The 16,315-nt window shown below is 60.7% G+C and overlaps 2 protein-coding genes across 2 annotated transcripts; one reads left to right on the plus strand and one right to left on the minus strand.

Moving 5' to 3' along the window:
* The first annotated feature begins 54 nt into the window (after nucleotides 1–54).
* Nucleotides 55–8,289, plus strand: PLEKHN1 (pleckstrin homology domain containing N1). The gene is made up of 17 exons (XM_043484598.1): nucleotides 55–167; nucleotides 773–875; nucleotides 975–1,074; nucleotides 3,792–3,938; nucleotides 4,032–4,112; nucleotides 4,213–4,285; nucleotides 4,610–4,737; nucleotides 4,809–4,940; nucleotides 5,052–5,132; nucleotides 5,834–5,909; nucleotides 6,030–6,178; nucleotides 6,302–6,451; nucleotides 6,634–6,774; nucleotides 6,944–7,075; nucleotides 7,235–7,444; nucleotides 7,720–7,768; nucleotides 7,851–8,289. Exons 1-17 carry the CDS (start codon nucleotides 137–139, stop codon nucleotides 7,964–7,966), a joined length of 1,899 nt encoding a protein of 632 aa, XP_043340533.1. The 5' UTR covers nucleotides 55–136; the 3' UTR covers nucleotides 7,967–8,289.
* Nucleotides 8,290–8,431: 142 nt separating this feature from the next.
* On the minus strand, nucleotides 8,432–14,769 carry PERM1 (PPARGC1 and ESRR induced regulator, muscle 1). Its single transcript, XM_043484591.1, has 4 exons — nucleotides 13,707–14,769; nucleotides 10,422–12,767; nucleotides 9,784–9,909; nucleotides 8,432–9,522 (listed from the first exon to the last, which is right to left on the minus strand). Exons 2-4 carry the CDS (start codon nucleotides 12,625–12,627, stop codon nucleotides 9,407–9,409), a joined length of 2,448 nt encoding a protein of 815 aa, XP_043340526.1. The 5' UTR covers nucleotides 12,628–12,767; nucleotides 13,707–14,769; the 3' UTR covers nucleotides 8,432–9,406.
* Between the last annotated feature and the right edge of the window lie 1,546 nt (nucleotides 14,770–16,315).

A 16,315-nucleotide genomic window follows, 5' to 3' on the forward strand; every position in this document is an offset into this window, starting at 1 on the left:
TGTCTGGGGCGACTGGAGGGGCCTGGGGTGGCTGTGTGCCCGAGCCGAGGCTCCGTGTTGGCATCTGGGGCTTTGAGACAGCGCCATCACGTCCAGGGGCAGGGCTGTGCTCGCCCATGTCTTACCCAGGCTCTGCATGGCATACCCCCTGATCTCACCCGTCCCAGGTACACCTGGGAGGGTTATGCTCTCTCTTGGAATCTGTATTCTGGTTAAGCCTCAGGACCATTTATCTTGACCTGGGGTGAGGGTTGGATGGAGGCAGAAAGGAGGCTGCAGGAGGGTCCTAGTTCCTCCTTCCCCAGTTGCAGAGTCCCGCTTCAACAGCTGAGAGTGAGCACACGTCCCGTACAGTCACTGGTGACTCAGAGGCTGGCATTTACGTGGAAACAGGATGTGCGCTCACATGTCTGGAGGGGGGTCGCTGGACTCAGGGAACTCCATTCCGGCTCTCTGACCCTAGGCAACCTCCAGTCTGATGCAATGGCCCTTGAGCCCTGTCCTGTACAGACTGGGGGCTTTTGACTGGGCTGTGAGTGGGGGGAATCTCTCCTCCCCTTCCCTCCGCCCCAGGCTGGCTGATGTGTGGAGGACCCTGGGCAGGGAGCTGAAAGGCTCAGCTCAGCCTCTGGTAGGGGCCAGTTCCCTCCTAGAAAGACTCCGCCTCCCCAGCCCTTAGGTGCAGGGCTGGCTGGCCCAGAGCCCCGCCCCAGGGGGTGGGGCAGGAGGCTGGGGACTGAAGGACCCAGACCTGTCTACCTGCTCTACTCAGGTCAGCTGCCACTGCCACCCATGGGGAACAGCCACTGCGTCCCTCAGGCCCCTAGGAGGCTCCGGGCCTCCTTTTCCAGAAAGCCCTCGCTGAAGGGAAATAGGTGAGGGGGGCGGGGTATGGCCATGGCCCCTTGGTCACAGGGTCTCCCTCAATCTGCCTCAGGGGCCAGGCTGTAAGCGCCCCCCTCCCTTGTCCCCAGAGAGGATGGCACACGGAAGCTGGCTGGCCTGTTTGGCACCGAGGCTGGTGCGGACGGGAACACCACTGCTGACAAGATCTTCCACTACATCCCAGGGACGGTGAGCAACTGGGTAGCGTGCCCTGGCTTGGAGGGGTGTGGTAGCGGTGGTGTGCGTGTGACTGCGTGTGTGTCCCATCTGTACTGGGCCCAGGGTCTTCCCTGTCGGCCCCAGGAGAGTCAAGTCCAGAGCACAGCGAGGAAGTAGGTGCAGCCCCGCCCTGGGGAGCTCATAGGCCGAGAGTCTGAGCGGAGAGCGAAACTGAGCCCCGGCACTGAGTCAGTGGAGCGGCAGGGCGGGGCCTCCGTGCCCAGCCACGTGCCAGCCCTGCCCGGGGCCCTGGTGTCCAGCCCCCACCCCACGCCCTGGTGCAGGACAGCGTGTGTGGGCACGTTGAAGCTGGACAAGCACGTGTGTCTGTGCAGCCGTGTGGGCATGGGTGTCAGGTGGGCAATGGGGCTGTGAATCACCACCCCCCACTGTCACTCCAAGAGAGTAAGGGACTTCTTGTATTCAGTGAGCCAGCCTCTCCACTACCCTTGGCCCTGGTTTCTCCAAGAGACGTCCCCTTGGGGTCCACCACTGCGTCATCCTGTACCCCCACGCCACACAGCAAGGAGGGCTCCCAAGCACATGCTGGGCCACCTTCGAGCTGAATACCTGCTAACCAAGGGGGAGAGACACCTGCCCTTTAACCCGGCGCAGCCTCCAAGGGCTAGAGTGAGACTCTGCTGTGTGCAGGGGCCCTGGCGTGTGAGGGAAATGAGCCTCTAGGCTATTGCCCTAGGAGCAACGTCTGTGATTGTGCGGGGAGCACTGGCCAGCACCCATCCTCACAGCTGCTGGTGTCAGCTCCCAGGCAACCTTTCCAAGTGTTCCTGTCAGGCTGGGAAGCCTGGGCCGGTCCCGTCTCCTGCTCCCTGGGGTTCCCTGGGCTCCCTGTGCTGCCTTCAGAAACCAGGCTACCTCAGAGAAGTGGACAGGGTGCTTCTGACAAGGCCCTGGCCGGAATCCCTCCATGTGGCCACATCTCAGATGTGCCTGGACATGGCCTCTAGAGAGGGGACTGGGCTTGCTGAACCTCGGGGGGTGGGGCCAGGGGAGGAGCCGGCACGCCCCTTCCCTGTCAGGAGGTGGGCTCTGCTCCCACGGCCCCAAGCCTGAGCCCAGGCCACCGGCCAGCGGTGTGGCCCGTCCTGCTCCGTGGCCTGTTTTTCATGGGTCCCATCCCAGCATCGTTCCCCACACTGGGTGTGGGTACAGGAGGCCCCACCCAGAGACAGAGAGGCCCGGAAGCTCTGAGTCTGTCTGTTCACATTCCTGGGCTTGCCCAAGGGGTGGCTCAGCTGGGTCAAGGCACAGCAGCCCCTGCCAGCTCCCCAGTGTGCCCTGATCCCCAGACTTCAGCCCCTCCAGCCCCAGTTGGGCACCTGTCCTGATCTGGCTCCCTTTCTGATCATCAAACCCCTGCCTATAGAGGATTCTCTACGTGCCAGAGTCAGCTGTTGGTGGGCGCTGACCCTCCCTCCCTTCAGCAGACAGGCATTGAAGCCCTAGTACCCCGAGGGCTTACACCTAGTACAGCAGTACTGTCCTTGGTCCTGGTCCAGCAAAGGGGCAAATAGACAAAGGCCCTGTTCTCATGTCATTCGCATCCATGACAAAGCCAGATGACAAGATAAAGAAGGAAAAGACAGTACATCAGATGTGGCTAGCACAAGGTGAAATGTAAAGGAGGACCGAGGGGCAGGGGTCAGTGAGGCTGGAGTGTTGGAAGAGCACCCAGACAGGAGCTCAAAAGAAGGGGTATGAGCCAAGCGCTGGACTAGATGAGAAGGGGCTGGGCTGAGTGGTCCAGTCAGAGAGGGCAGCAGGAGCAAAGATCCTGAGATAAGTGGATGCCTGAAGTGAGGGGAGAGGACCCCTTGGCCATTGCCAGGAGCTTGGCCTCTGCTGAGAGGGAGATGGAGGATGCGGCAGTGTGGCGTTTAGCAGGCTGTGATGAGAATACTTACACCAGGCAAATGCAAATACTGCAAATCGGCACCCCCTTCTCGGTTTGTTGTTCAGTCACTCAGTTGTGTCGAACTCTTTGTGACCCCATGAACCCTAACCTTACTCTGTAGAGCCAAGTTTTAAGCCAGTACCTGCTGATGCTGAGGTGTGGGAGGGTTTTGAGCATTGTCTCACTCGAACACCTGAAAACCCCTCTGACCAACAGGATTTGGAAGGTTGAGTAACCAAAATAAGACTTTCCTGGTGGCTCAGCAGTAAAAAATCCACCTGCAATGCAGGAGCTGCAGGAGATGCAGGTTGGATCCCTGGGTTGGGAAGATCGCCTGGAGGACGGCATGGCAACCCACTCTAGTATTCTTGCCTGGAGAATCCCATAGACAGAGGAGCCTGGCAGGCTACAATCCATAGGGTCGCAAAGAGTCAGACATGACTGAAGGGACTTTTAATAGCACAGTAACCAAAATAAGGGAACACAGTTAGGAAATAGTGAAGCTAAGAGTTGAATTTCCGATGAGTTGAAAGGTTGCTGACTCCATCACTAGAACACAGAGTTCTGTCACCAGCAGAGGCTGTGTGTGTGTGTGTGTGTGTGTGTGTGTGTGTGTTCTGCACTGTTGTCAGGTGAAGAGACTGTGTGTGTACAGGGCTCTGCACACATGTGATGCTGTGCGTGTGTTCTTAACCTATGTATGGTGAGACTGTGGGCCAAGGCTGCTGGTCACCAGTCAGGCCCCCTCCTCTGAGCTCTTCCCCCACCCTAGAACATCCCAGGCTTGCAGAGCCAGCAAGAAATCCTGGAGCAGCCTTTCCTGAGTGTGTTCAAGGAGGGGCGGCGAAGGGCAGCAGTGAGGAGTCTGGGCAAGGTTGTGCACTACGCCAAGGTCCAGCTGCGTTTCCAGCACAGCCAGGTGGGGGCCGGGCTGGAGGAGGGCATGCTTTGGGGGGGAGCCACCCTGGAGCCTGCCACTGAGTCCTCAGACGCTGGCCCCTCTCTCCCCTAGGATGTCAGCGACTGCTACTTGGAGCTGTTCCCCTCCCACCTCTACTTCCAGGCCCATGGTCCCGAAGGACTCACTTTCCAGGTGCGGGGAGATGGGCAGAGGGAGCTGCTGGGGGAAGGGGAGAGCAGACCCTTGGGAGGCAGAGGGGCCCTAGCCCTTCTCTCCCACTCTGTTCTGGCAGGGGCTGTTACCACTGATGGAGCTGAGTGTCTGCCCCCTCGAGGGGTCTAGAGAGCACGCCTTCCAGATCACAGGTGTGTGGGGGCACGGGTGGTACTGCCTTGTGCTGACCTTGCCCTCGGGACAAGGGGACAGCTCTAAGACTGCTCAGTGAGCCTGGCTGTTGACCCAGCCTGGGACCTTGGCGGGACTCTGAGCACGTTGTGGGGTCCTGGCTTTTCCTCTGATGGGCACATGTGCAATGCCAGGCTGAGGTGGAAGACAGTGGACTGGGGTGGGCACCTTGCCTCCAGAGCTGTGCGTGTGGTCATCAGTGGCTCCTGCCAACCCTTGAGGGGCCTCTCCTGTGGGCCCCTGGCTTAGTGGGCTAAGCCCTGAGCTCTGTCCCTCCCCCACAGGCCCGCTGCCCGCCCCACTTCTCGTGCTCTGCCCCAGCCAGGCCGAGCTGGACCACTGGCTCTACCACCTGGAGAAGCAGATAGCTCTTGTGGGAGGGGTGCCTCGCTGCTCCCCAGAGCCCCTGCAGGTCAGTGCTGGGAAGCCTGCACCCCTTTCCCCTTCCGCCTCCTCCACCTGCCCCTGACCCTTTCCTCCCAGGGCCCCACTGAGGACGTGCTCCCCCGGACTCTGCAGCGCAGGCTAACCCGGCTGCGGACAGCATCAGGGCGCCAGGTGATGGGCAGTGCCATCTGTGCCTCAAGGGTCAAACTGCAGCATCTGCCCTTACAGGTGGGGGCACAGAGGTGGGAGGAGGTGGGGGCGGGGTGCAGGCTCCAGGGGGGGCCAGGCCCTGGGTGCATGCCAGCGGAGACCCCACTGCGCCCTGTGACCTCCCTACAGGAGCAGTGGGACCGGCTTCTTGTCCTGTACCCAACTTCCCTGGCCATCTTCTCCGAGGAAGCAGATGGGCTTTGCTTTAAGGTAGGTCCCTCCCCGCTGCAACCCGCCCCAGGGAGGCGCCCTGCACGTGGGGGTGGGAGGGGGCAGCAGCTCAGGAGGAACCTGTATGTCGGGGCCTGCTGGAACAGGTGGCCCCACCCACCCAGCCTGCTGTCCTGGTCAGTCTGGTCTCAGCCTGATGTGGGCAAGGAGGGTGGGCACCTTGCCTCAGCACCCTGTATCATGCTAGCAAGTCCACAGCCACCAGTAGGCCAGTCACCTGGGGGTGGCATGGGGCCCACAATGCTCCTGGAAGGCCTGTACCTCTGAGCAGGCATCTTCCTGGTGCCTGAAGCTTGTGTGTGTGTGCGTGCGTGGGTGTAGGCATGGCGTGAGGGTCCATCCTGTGCATCAGGGTACCTCCTACTCTGGGGGTGATCCTGGCCTTCAGTCATCGAGAAACACAGGGGGCTTCCTCGTGATCCCTTCCCACCCACCCCCATCTTAGTGGGTGGCCCAGGGGACCAGTCCCCGACCAGTCCTGAGTCAGACATTGGCTGGAGAAAGCCCCACCTGGAGCCTGTGTGAAGACACCCCTCTAGGACAGACAGGATCTGCCTGGCCTCCCTCAAGGTGTTGGCCTCAGCCCTGCTTTGCCCTCTGCCTGGCGTCCACTTGCCCACCCAACTCGGGAGGGCTCGCCGGGGTGGTGGGTCAGGCCCTGTCCCGCTGATGCCCTGCAGGGGGAGCTCCCACTCAGCGCCATCCACATCAACCTGGAAGAGAGGGAGAAGCGGATCCGCTCTTTCCTGATTGAAGGTGGGTGAGAGCCAGGCCTGGGAGAGGGGCTGTGGCCCCCGGGTGGGCACCCAGCTCTGCACCAGGGCCTTGCAGGGAGCACCCTGCCTGCCAGGCCCCCTCACAGCATCCATGCACCAGGCCGTCTCATCAACACCATCCGTGTGGTGTGTGCCAGCTATGAGGACTACAGCCACTGGCTGCTCTGCCTGCAGACAGTCTGCCACGGGGACAGGGCCTCCCCACCACCCGGCCCTGAGAGCCTCCCAGGGCTGCGGGCATCCACACAGGTAAGGAGTCAGCAGGGCAGGTGCTGCCGGGCCGCAGTAAAACAGATGGGTGGGCCTGGGCACGGGGAGGTGGGAAAGGGTTCCTGCCACCTGGCTCACCCCTACCCCTCGCCGGCTGCCCAGGTTGTGGTCGGTGGCCGAGGCTCACTCTCCTCTGATGCACGGACCAGCTGGGACTCAGGGTGCCCGGCGCCCCCCTCCACTTGCACCACCCACTCCCTCCCTGAGTCCTCAGCAGCATCCACTGCAGGCTGCCCGGCCCGGCCCCCATCGGTGAGTATCTGGGGGGGCGGGTAATGGGCAGAGGGGGCAGGGGACCATGAGGCAAATTTGTGTTGGGGACCTCATGGCAAGTAGGACCCTAGTTCCTCAGGGGAAGGGACTCTGTGTAGCTTCAGACCGTTGTGTGGGAGAGGGCCCCAGGAAACCTTCTGGAAGGTCCTTGGTCCCCACAGGAGCAAGCCAACCCTGGCTGCACCAGCGTCGGTGGGCACAGGGCAAAGCTGAGACGGGGCGGCAGCAGCCGATCACCCAGGAACAAGCCCCGGGCTGAGAAGCCTGGCCCAGCCGCCCTGCTACGCCTGGACCTGACCAAGGTGGGCCAGCATGTTGACCCCAGCTCTGGGCATGACCCTCCACTCCCTCCCACCCTCCACTTCCCTGGCCTCCTCAGTCCTGAAACCACCAGAGGCCTCTGGCACAGAGAAGGAAGGGCCTGGCTGCTTCCAGCCCCAGGAAGCTGTGTCTCCTGTCTCTTGCCGGTAGTTGAGCCTGGACAGCGGCCCTGAGGCCCCAGACCATTCTCTGGAGACACCCCACTCCCCGCTCTACGCTGACCCCTACACGCCACCTGCCACTTCCCACCGCAAGATCACAGACGTCCAGAGCCTGGATGAGGTCAGTCCCCTGCTGGGTGACAGAAAGAGCTGGTGTGCCCACAGCCTGAGGCTGAGAGGGTACCCGAAGCCTGAGGTCTGCTCAGGCCACTGTGGGAGGCTGAGGGGGTTCTGGGGCAGGGGCCTCTCGGGGGCCTTGGTCACCAGTGCTCTCCCACAGTTCCTCAGCGTGATGCAGAGCTCGCTTGGACCTGAGCCCTCCAGCCCGTTCTGCTCGGTCCCCGTGTCCATGCCTGTCTCTGACTCCAGCTGTGGACTCTCCGGCCCCCACTTCCTCTCCGAGAAGGCAGCTCCGCGGGCCCGAGCTTCTCGGCACCATCGTGCCTCCAGCAAGTGCTGGGGGCCCCGGCCCCCAGACTCCCCTCAGCGTGTGAGTAGCAGCTCCCACCCTGGGCATGGGGTTCTGTGGGGGAGAGGAAACCGCATGGAGCCTTCTGGGACCCTGAGGGAGCAGGAGAGATGGAAACAGGGGAAGAGTGGGGTGGGTGGAAACCAGGGACTGGGCTTGGTGGGAGGAAGGGAGCAGTGGGGAGGAAGTGGGGGCCAAAAGGAAAAGGAGGGCGTGGGGTCAGGCAGATTTGTGGACTGGTCTCCAAGCCCCCTTTCCTGGGGCCCATCTCTCAGACCTGTGGTTGGGGTCCCCAGGTCTCCCCTGAGAAAGAAGCTTCGCCTGACCCCTCACCACCTCCTCCAGGTGAGTGAGGGCCCTGCCCCCTTCTGGGAGAGTTTGGGGTGTCACCTCCTGAAGACACATGCATGTCTGCCCTCCCCACCAGATGGCGGCCCCCCCAGGGGCTACAGCAGTGTCCAGGATGAAGCTCTGTCACCCTCCCAGCGGCAGGGGCCTCGAGGAGCACCAGAGCCTGAACGGGGGCTCATCCAGTGGATCTGATGGCCCCCAGCAGCTGCTTCTGGGGACCACCTGCCTGCATTGACCCTGGAGGAGGGGCCGCAATAGGACCTGGGACTTGTCTGTGGGGCCACAGGCAGTGTCGAGTCTGGGTCTGACCCCAGCAGGTGGAGGGAGCCTCAAGAACCCTGAGTTACCCTGGGCTCTGGACACCTTGGCCGAGGTGACTGGACACCCAGAGGGGCCACACCTCAGCCTGCCTCTCAGGGAAGGAATGAGGGAGGGGACGTGGGGCAGCAGCTTCACCTGGAAGAAGAAGGATGGCACAAGCATAAAGGTTGGAGGGCTGAGAAAGTCAGGTTAGCGAGGGTCAGAGTATGTGAAATCAGAGGGCACAAGAGTCGGAGGTCAGCAAGGTCTTAGACATGACGAGCAGAGGGAGGAGGGTGGCCTGGGTGCGTGTGAGTGGGATGAACTGGTCAGGAGAAACTGGCAAGAGACCAAACAGGAAGGAAAGAGGAGGTTTTATTGGTGCTGTGTGTCCATGCGTCCTGTCCTCAGCAGCCAGTAGTCTCCTGCGTCCTGGGGACCCTGCATGTGCTGCTTCCAGGGCTGGACACCCAACCAGCCCCCCTTGCTCCACCACTGCCTGTGCCCTGCCTGCTTTCCTGTCCCATCTCCAGCTCCTCTCAGCCCTGGGTGAAGCCAGGTGTCCAGTCCCTCCACCCAATACCCTTGCCTTCTGTCTCTGTAGCTCCTCCAGGGCGCCCCAGAGGTGGGGCTCCAGGCCCTGCCTACAGACCCCTATCCCTCTGGGTACCTGCTCACCGTCTCGGGCAGGAGCCAAGGAGGCCTTGACCAGACCCTTGGGGCTCCAGGGTCGGAGAAGCCTCAGAGGCCTCCACCGGCCCAGCCTCTTGTAAACAGGGCAAAGGCTGGGACACCGCCCCACCCCCAAGCCTTGAGGCCCTCTGCCTCCTTGCCCTTTCCCCCTGCCCGGATCTCCTGCTGGGGCCTTGCTGCTTCTCTGAACCCCTCTAACTTCCAGTGCCCTGTCGTGGCCCTCCCTCCAGAAGCATAACCACATAGGATGAGGATTCCAGTTAATTCCGGTTTCAGATAAACCACAAACAGTTCCTTAGCATAAGTGGGACTCATCCTGAGTGTCTCAGATTCAATTTTCATCGGACGCCTTGTGTTTTTTATTGCTAACCTGGCCACCTTACTAACCAGCTTCCTGCTCAGCCCCTACCTACCCAGCCTTCCAGAATCTCCCCGCTCCCAAGTGTGGAGCACAGCCTTGGCCTTGGCCACTGGTCAGACCCTCAGTGGAGTCCAGGGGAGCCGGGACCAAGGACGCAGTCTCCTTCTTAGACACTGCAGAACACAAACAGTCAGAGGGCAAGGCCTGAGGGCAGTGCCTTGTCCTGAGCACCTGTGGACATTTCCTTGTCCTGCATCTTCCTGGGCCAAGCCTGGGTCCTAGGGGCTGGGGCTGGAGCTGGGGCTGGGGCTGCGACTGCGGCTGTGGCGCCCCCGCTCCACCTGCCGGCGGAAATATCGGATGGCAGAGATGGTGCCAATGTTGGCCAGCAGAACTGCAAGAGAAGCACAGACCTCCTGAGTGCCGGCTCTGTTCTGGCCTGGTCACCACCCTCCATCCACACAGGCTGACTCTCGAAGGACGAGGGCAGGCTGGCAGAGCGAGGGTGGGTCCACAACGCAGGAAATCAGTCAGGGGAGAAACCCGCACCTCCCCATGGCCTCTCATCCCTGCTAGCCCAGAAGCTGGGACTGGACACCACTGCCCCTCCACTGGACTTCTGGACAACAGCCCACCCCACCCCGGCCCCACAAACCTGTTTTCCAGGCGTCTGGGGCATGCAGGTCTGATGTTCTCACAGCCCAGGTAGCAAAGGCTACGAACACCATGCACATGTCTTTCTGGCTGAAGGTGAACGAGGTGAGGGGACCCCGGGGTGCCACTGGGAAAGAGAAGCATGGCCTGAGCTCCTGCTGCCCCACTCAGACACACCTGCCCTGGTCACATCTATCCTGAGTCATGTCCTTCCTGTGACACCTCTGTCCCAAGACCCAGGGTAGTGTGTGGCATAGTTGAGTCAGGCTGACTTGGGCGAGTGCATCTGGCGTGCTGTTTCCTGGTTTGTAAAATATCTTCTACAGGGAATGTGAGCCTGACCTGCAGGCAGTGCAGATGGAGCTGGGGCTGCCCCAAGTTGTCTGGGGGTGAACCCAAGGTGACAGCCACTTAGGAGCCAACCCCTGCCCGGCTGTGGCTGCCCCACCTGGACTGTCTCCTGGGAGTGGGGGAGGGGCAGGGGGAGGAGCCCCTCCTGAGAGATCATCCCTGAGGCCCCCCCACCAGCTCACAACCCAGGATCCTGGCCTGTCCCTCCCCGATGGCCCTCTTGGCTGAACTCCCTGGACAGTGTGTTCCCAGGTCCTAGACAGACCAGGAGGCCCCCGCAACACACACCTGCTTCCCTGATGGCCAGGGTGAGCTGTTCCACTGTGGCTGGGCTGGACTCCGGTGGGGCGCCAGTCCCCACTCCCCAGAGGACTGACCTGGGGGGCTCTGTGGCCTGTACCTGGAGAAGGGCGGCTGGCCCCAGCGTGCCCCCGGACCTGTCCTCCTCAAGGAAGTGTTCATAGGCCTCAGGGATGGAGATTGGCATGGGGTCTCCAGGTGGAGGGGCCGGCACAGGCCCAGGCTGTAGGGGTGGGGCCTCGGAGCGGCCCTCCTGGTGCTTCGACCTCTGGACTTGGCTGTCTTGGAAGAAGAACTCACACACATCTGGCCACTGGACTTCAGCTGGAGCCTGGGCAGCCTCTGCTGCCCCCTCATTCTCTTCGTCTTCCTCCTCAATGGTGTCACAAAAGAAGAAGTCATAGGCTTCCGGGAGGGTCACCGCAAAGCAGCTCCTGGGCCCTGTCCCCACAGAGGCAGAGGGGGCAGGGGGGGGCAGGTGCTTCAGAATCCGAGGCTGGGGGCTCCGGGGCCCAACTGCCACAGAGTCCCAGGCTCCAGAGCCTCTGTGGCCCCCAGCTGCCATCCTGGGGGCTATGGCTGGAGAGGGTGGACCTGAGGCCTCTCCTGACCCTGGCTCTTCGGAGCTGGGCACAGCCACGGAGAATCGCACTTTCTTCTTCTTGGGTGCTTGGATGGGGCCTAGAGGGGGCTCCCCAGTGTGGTGTCCAGGGGCATCTATTGAGGGCTCCCCTCTGGGCTTCTGTTGGCACCCCTCTAGAGACCGAACAGGGCTCAAACCCAGCTTGGCCACGGGAACAACCTCTGCTTCCACCATGTCAGGCCCAGCCTGGGGTGTGGGAGCAGGTGGTGTAGACACACCCACATCAGGTCCAGCCTCGAGCACAAGATGAGGCAGAGCTGTGCATGGTATAGCCTTTGAGGCAGGCATCGATGAATCCACCTCTGGCTGGACCACTGGCCCCGGCCCAAGCAGGTCCACATCCAGTCTAGGCTTGAAGGTGGCTGTAGACTGAGGCTCATCGGGTTGAGGTTCAGAGGCGGGTGTAGGCTGAGGCTCATTGGGTTGAGGACTGAAGGTGGGTGTGGACTGAGGCTCATTGGGTTGAGCGTTGAAGGCGGGTGTAGACTGAGGTTCATCGGGTTGAGCGTTGAAGGCAGGTGTAGACTGAGGTTCATCGGGTTGAGGCTTGAAGGCAGGTGTAGACTGAGACTCAGCGGGTAGAGGTTCGGAGGCAGGTGTGGATAGAGCCACGTCTGACTTAATCGTGACATCTAGAGGAGCCTCTGGGTCAGACATGGACACAGCGCATGGCCCAGCTCTGGGGCTCATTCCAAGTCGGTCTGTTCCCTGCTCAGTAGTGGGGACAGACATAGACAGATCCACACCTGGCCCTTGTCTGGCCACCTGCTCGGGGGCTCCTGCAGATTCTGGCCCCAGCTCAATCTGCCCAGTTCCTGCTGTCTGCTTTGCTGCTCCTGCTGGGAGACCCTTCCCCCTGGACCCAGTAGGGCCGAGGTTGTCCTCAGGCCTGGCCTCTGTGAGCAGTGGGGAACCCAGCTGGGTGGCAGCAGGGCCTGGGCCACCCGAGCGCCCACCCGCTTTGGTGCCTGCAGTGCGCCTCTTCTTTCGGCCAGGGCTTCTTGGCGGGGCTCCAGGGCTGCCAGGGGACCTCTGGGGGGCAGCACTGCGGCCAGGGGACTCAGGACTCCCAGCGGGCTCACCAACAGGAGTAGGGGCAGGGCCCCGGGGGGCTGGCCCCTGCAGAATCCTCTGCATCTCGTCTCTGGAAGACACTGGCCCTGGGAGGGATGAGCCCTGGATGAGAGGGGCGGCACCAGAGCTGAGGGACAGCCGAGCTTCTGACCGTGCGGACGTGCTGGGTGTCTGCTGACCGGCCTCTGGGGCCAGCATGGGCTCACGCCAAGACCTGCTGACCAGCTGCCGGGTGGCGGCCTTGTCCTCCTCCTCAAAGCTGGGCCAGCTACTTCCTGCGTGAGCCAGCTGCCCCTCGAGAAGGGGTGAGGGTCCTGGGGGGCTGCTGCCACTGCTGTCCCTTTGGTCAGTGTCACTAGACAAGGGTTCATCCCCAGAGGCCAAGCCGGCCTGCAGGAGGTCACACTCTTCGGCGGCGGCTGAAAACTCAGCCCAGTCCTGGTCGCTCAGCTGGACGCTGTACTGGAAGTTCTCCATTCTGGGTCAGCAGAGGCACGTGAGCCACAGACCAGGTTCTTCACAGACCCAGGCCCAGGGCCCCGGCCCGCACTCACTGCCACCACCCCACCTGCCCCCTCAGGTTTCCATGGCCCAGAGGCCAGCCCTCCATTTCTGTCCTGAAAGAGAGCAGAACAAACAGAGTCCAGAGAGAAGCTGTGCTGTTTCCTGGAGTTGGAGCATCCAAAACTCCTGCTTTCCCTGCTTCCGAATTGAGCGCAAATGGTAACGTTACAAGGACATGTTGCTACAGTCCTGCATTAGAGTCAGTGAAGTTTACTAAAACGCAGGGCTCCTCACCCCCAGGAGAAGTTTCCCTCCTCAAGGTGTGTGTTTTCTGTTCAGCTGAGGCAGCCTCCAGCTTTCCTGCAGAGCTGCTAGTACCAAGGCCAACTTGACGCAGCAAAGCCCATTTCAAGGACCACCACTAGGGTTCAGTTCACCTGAGTGATAGTCCTGGACTGTCCCAACATGCCCCAGGTGGCAACTGGCCACGGGAGGAAGGGCCGTGGTGTCCAGCAGGTGACCAGTCTTTAGGGATGACCTTCTACCAGCCTTGGCTGGGACAGGCTGCCGGGATTCTTCTGAGCCTACCAAGGTCACACCAGTGCTGCCAGACCCTACTCAGGGGTCATCAGGGAGAGCTGGCTCTGCCCCTTCCTGAGCAGGAGGTCCCAGACCAGAATGAGCCTCCTGGTTCCCACCAGCCCCCTAGGGCCACTGTCAGAGTCTGTGCCCCTGACCCAGACCTGCCCAGCTGTCAAAGCCCTCCTCCCTGCGTCTCACTGAACCAAGGCAACCCTTTTGGTTGGGAGCCCCTAACCTCTCAGCCTCCGATGAGGGGCTGCCCTTTGGCCCTTGGTCAGGTACCGCTGGACCCAGGGCATGGGAGGCCACTGGCCAGACCAGTCCTGCGATGGAGGTGCCTTGAGACCAGGGCACCGTGGCTTCCTGACCCGTCGCCCCTTGTCCTTTCTCTGGTCCTAGGGAAGCCCCCCGTAGGGGCTGTCCCCTTTGGGACCCCTTAGGGTGGGGATGAGGGGCTGACAGTACTGTACCTGGGACCCCACAGCCAGCCGGGGCAGCGGAGCTGGGCGTCCGAGCTGCCTGTCCCAGAGCGGCATGGTGCAGGGCTCGCTGCTCAGGCCCCACCCCCATTGCCAAAAATACCACAGCCCCATGGTCACATGTCTCCTGCCAGGCAGCAGGGTCCAGGCCACAAATAGATGGCATTTGAGGGGCTTCCAGCTACATGAGGGATGCCTTCCTGGTCAGGTCAAATGCCGGTCAGAGAATGCTGACCAACAGTCTGGCCCGCTGGGGCCTCCCTTTCCCAAACTGAAGGCCACTCTGTAGTCCATCTTGGCTGAAGGCTGCTCTCTCCTCCTAAAGTGGCCCCACCCACTGTGAAGACTCAGACCCCTGCTCCTCCTGCCTCCTCACCCGCTGGCAGCCCCCCAAGACCAATCCGAAAGCTTCTGGGTCTTAGGGCTTTACCCTGACGCCTTTGGGGAAAAGAGGGAGTGAGAGAGTGATGAACCCAGAAATGAGGGTCCCAGAATGTTCCTAGAGGTCATTTGGACGTGGCCACCGCTGACCTAGGTCAGGGCTGGCACCTCCCTGATCTGGCCCGTCCCCTGGCAGTGTCGTGAACCTGCCCGGGTGGGCTCTCAGTAGAATACCCACATGGAAGTGGTTGCGAGCGGTCAGGGGGAGCCAGTCACTCCTGCCAGCATCTCTCCTGACCTAGGCTCCTGCAGGCAGAGCCCAGGATGGGGGTGGCAAGCAGGCTGTCTCTCCAAGAACGGGGGTCTAGTGCTGCCACCCACAGGTCACCAGGAGGAGCTGGGCAGGAGACATGGCTTCTGGGAACAACAGCCCCTTGCAGTCACCACCCTGCTCAGCCCTCTGAGCACTTTTCCAAAATGTGTCTGTCCTGAGAGGGGTGCCAGGAGGACCCTCTTTCACTGTTGAGCTTGGTAAGATACAGAGAGGGTGAGTGACTGGTCCGTAACCACACAGCTAGTTTATTGGCGAACCTGGGGTCATGTATGGATGTTGGACTATAAAGTTGGACTATATAGAGTTGGACTATAAAGAGAGCTGAGAGCCAAATAATTGATGCTTTTGAACTGTGGTGTTGGAGAAGACTCTTGGGAGTCCCTTGGACTGCAAGGAGATCCAACCAGTCCATCCTAAAGGAGATCAGTCCTGGGTGTTCACTGGTAGGACTGATGTTGAAGCTGAAACTCCAATACTTTGGCTACCTGATGCGAAGAGCTGATTCATTTGAAAAGACCAGTGCTGGGAAAGATTGAGGGCAGGAGAAGGGGACGACAGAGGATGAGATGGTTGGATGGCATCACTGACTCAATGGACGTGGGTTTGGGTGGACTCTGGGAGTCCATGATGGACAGGGAGGCCTGGCGTGCTGCAGTTCATGGGGTTGCAGAGTCGGACACGACTGAGCAACTGAACTGAACAGATCCATCCTGCCCTCAAGGCTAGTGTTGCCTATCGCCAAGCAGGTACAGTGACACACACCCCTCCTGCTGGGGGACAGAGGAGGGAGTAAGGGGGTCGGACAGTAAACATCTGGATGGGTAAATGGGGTCATTTCTGACAGCAACACATCATAAGAAGGATCTAGAGTGGAGAGGAGGGGGCCCTCTGAGGAGGGTCTGCAGGTTGGGGGTGGGGGGGGAAGATGGGGTGTGGGGAACATGAGGACTGAGTCTTTGAGTGAAGGAGACCAAGACACCCAGGAAAAGCAAGGTCAGGTGGGATTCTTGGCTGCCCCGGCCACCCCAGGTGGGCAAGCCTGGCCCGGGGCATTTCCTCATCACTGAGTGTGGAGAAAACCCAGGTTACCCTTCTGTGTCTCTCCTGCCAGACTGCTCACACAAAACACTGCTCTGTGCCGTGTCCCAAGGACGAAAGAACAGATAAAAAAAACCGAGGGTCTTGGAATGCGGGAGCGGACAGGCCCTTATCATCCTTCCCTCCCCCATGTAGTAACTATTAACAAATTCAGGTCCTCCTGAGGACCTAAGGACTCCATTTGCCTCATCCAATCAGCAAATGACCCACAAGACCCCTATCCCGCTCCTGAACCCTGGCTATAAAAATGGGCTAAGGAGCCCTGTTCAACATCAGCTCTCCCTTGAGCCAGCCCGCTGATCTAACAGCATCTCCCACTCTAATAAACTTTATTCTCCTCTCATTCTGCCTCATGTCTGGAAATTCTTTTCCAATCCACACACAGACCACAACACTCTGGTCACCAAAATTGGAGGGGGAGGTTCCTATGCCAGGCAATTTGGTGACACCAGCTGGGTGTCCCACAGGTTAATTCTGATAGTATCTGGAAATTCTTGGGTAGGGGGCTCAGTCCCATAGACTGCCCTCAACTTCAGGTGCCAATGGCAAAGAGTGGTCCCAAATCACCCACCACTTCTGTCTAACTCGGGTGCAAATCAGAGGCTCCCACGACCCCCTGTCCCTTGCATTCAATTAATTTGCTAGAGGAGCTCACAGAATTCAGGAAAACCATCACTAACACTCACCAGTTCATTATAAAATTTGATGATTTGCTGAAGGATAATCCCATGGACAGAGGAGTCTGGCGGGCTACAGTCCATGGGGTCACAAAGAGTCGGACACAACT

The sequence above is a fragment of the Cervus canadensis genome, chromosome 13 (genome assembly GCF_019320065.1).
Source record: "Cervus canadensis isolate Bull #8, Minnesota chromosome 13, ASM1932006v1, whole genome shotgun sequence".
Classification (NCBI taxonomy): Eukaryota; Metazoa; Chordata; class Mammalia; order Artiodactyla; family Cervidae; genus Cervus; species Cervus canadensis.

What these genes read in the sequence shown, in the direction of transcription:
- PERM1 (XM_043484591.1), bottom strand. Translation starts at nt 12,627, where the DNA reads ATGGAGAACTTCCAGTACAGCGTCCAGCTGAGCGACCAGGACTGGGCT. An exon ending in CCTGGCCATCAGGGAAGCAG is followed by an intron (nt 9,910 to 10,421) that starts GTGTGTGTTGCG and finishes TCTCTTTCCCAG; the next exon opens with TGGCACCCCGGGGTCCCCTC. An exon ending in CCCAGACGCCTGGAAAACAG is followed by an intron (nt 9,523 to 9,783) that starts GTTTGTGGGGCC and finishes CTTCTCTTGCAG; the next exon opens with TTCTGCTGGCCAACATTGGC.
- PLEKHN1 (XM_043484598.1), top strand. Translation starts at nt 137, where the DNA reads ATGGCATACCCCCTGATCTCACCCGTCCCAG. An exon ending in CCTGATCTCACCCGTCCCAG is followed by an intron (nt 168 to 772) that starts GTACACCTGGGA and finishes TGCTCTACTCAG; the next exon opens with GTCAGCTGCCACTGCCACCC. An exon ending in CCGAAGGACTCACTTTCCAG is followed by an intron (nt 4,113 to 4,212) that starts GTGCGGGGAGAT and finishes CTGTTCTGGCAG; the next exon opens with GGGCTGTTACCACTGATGGA.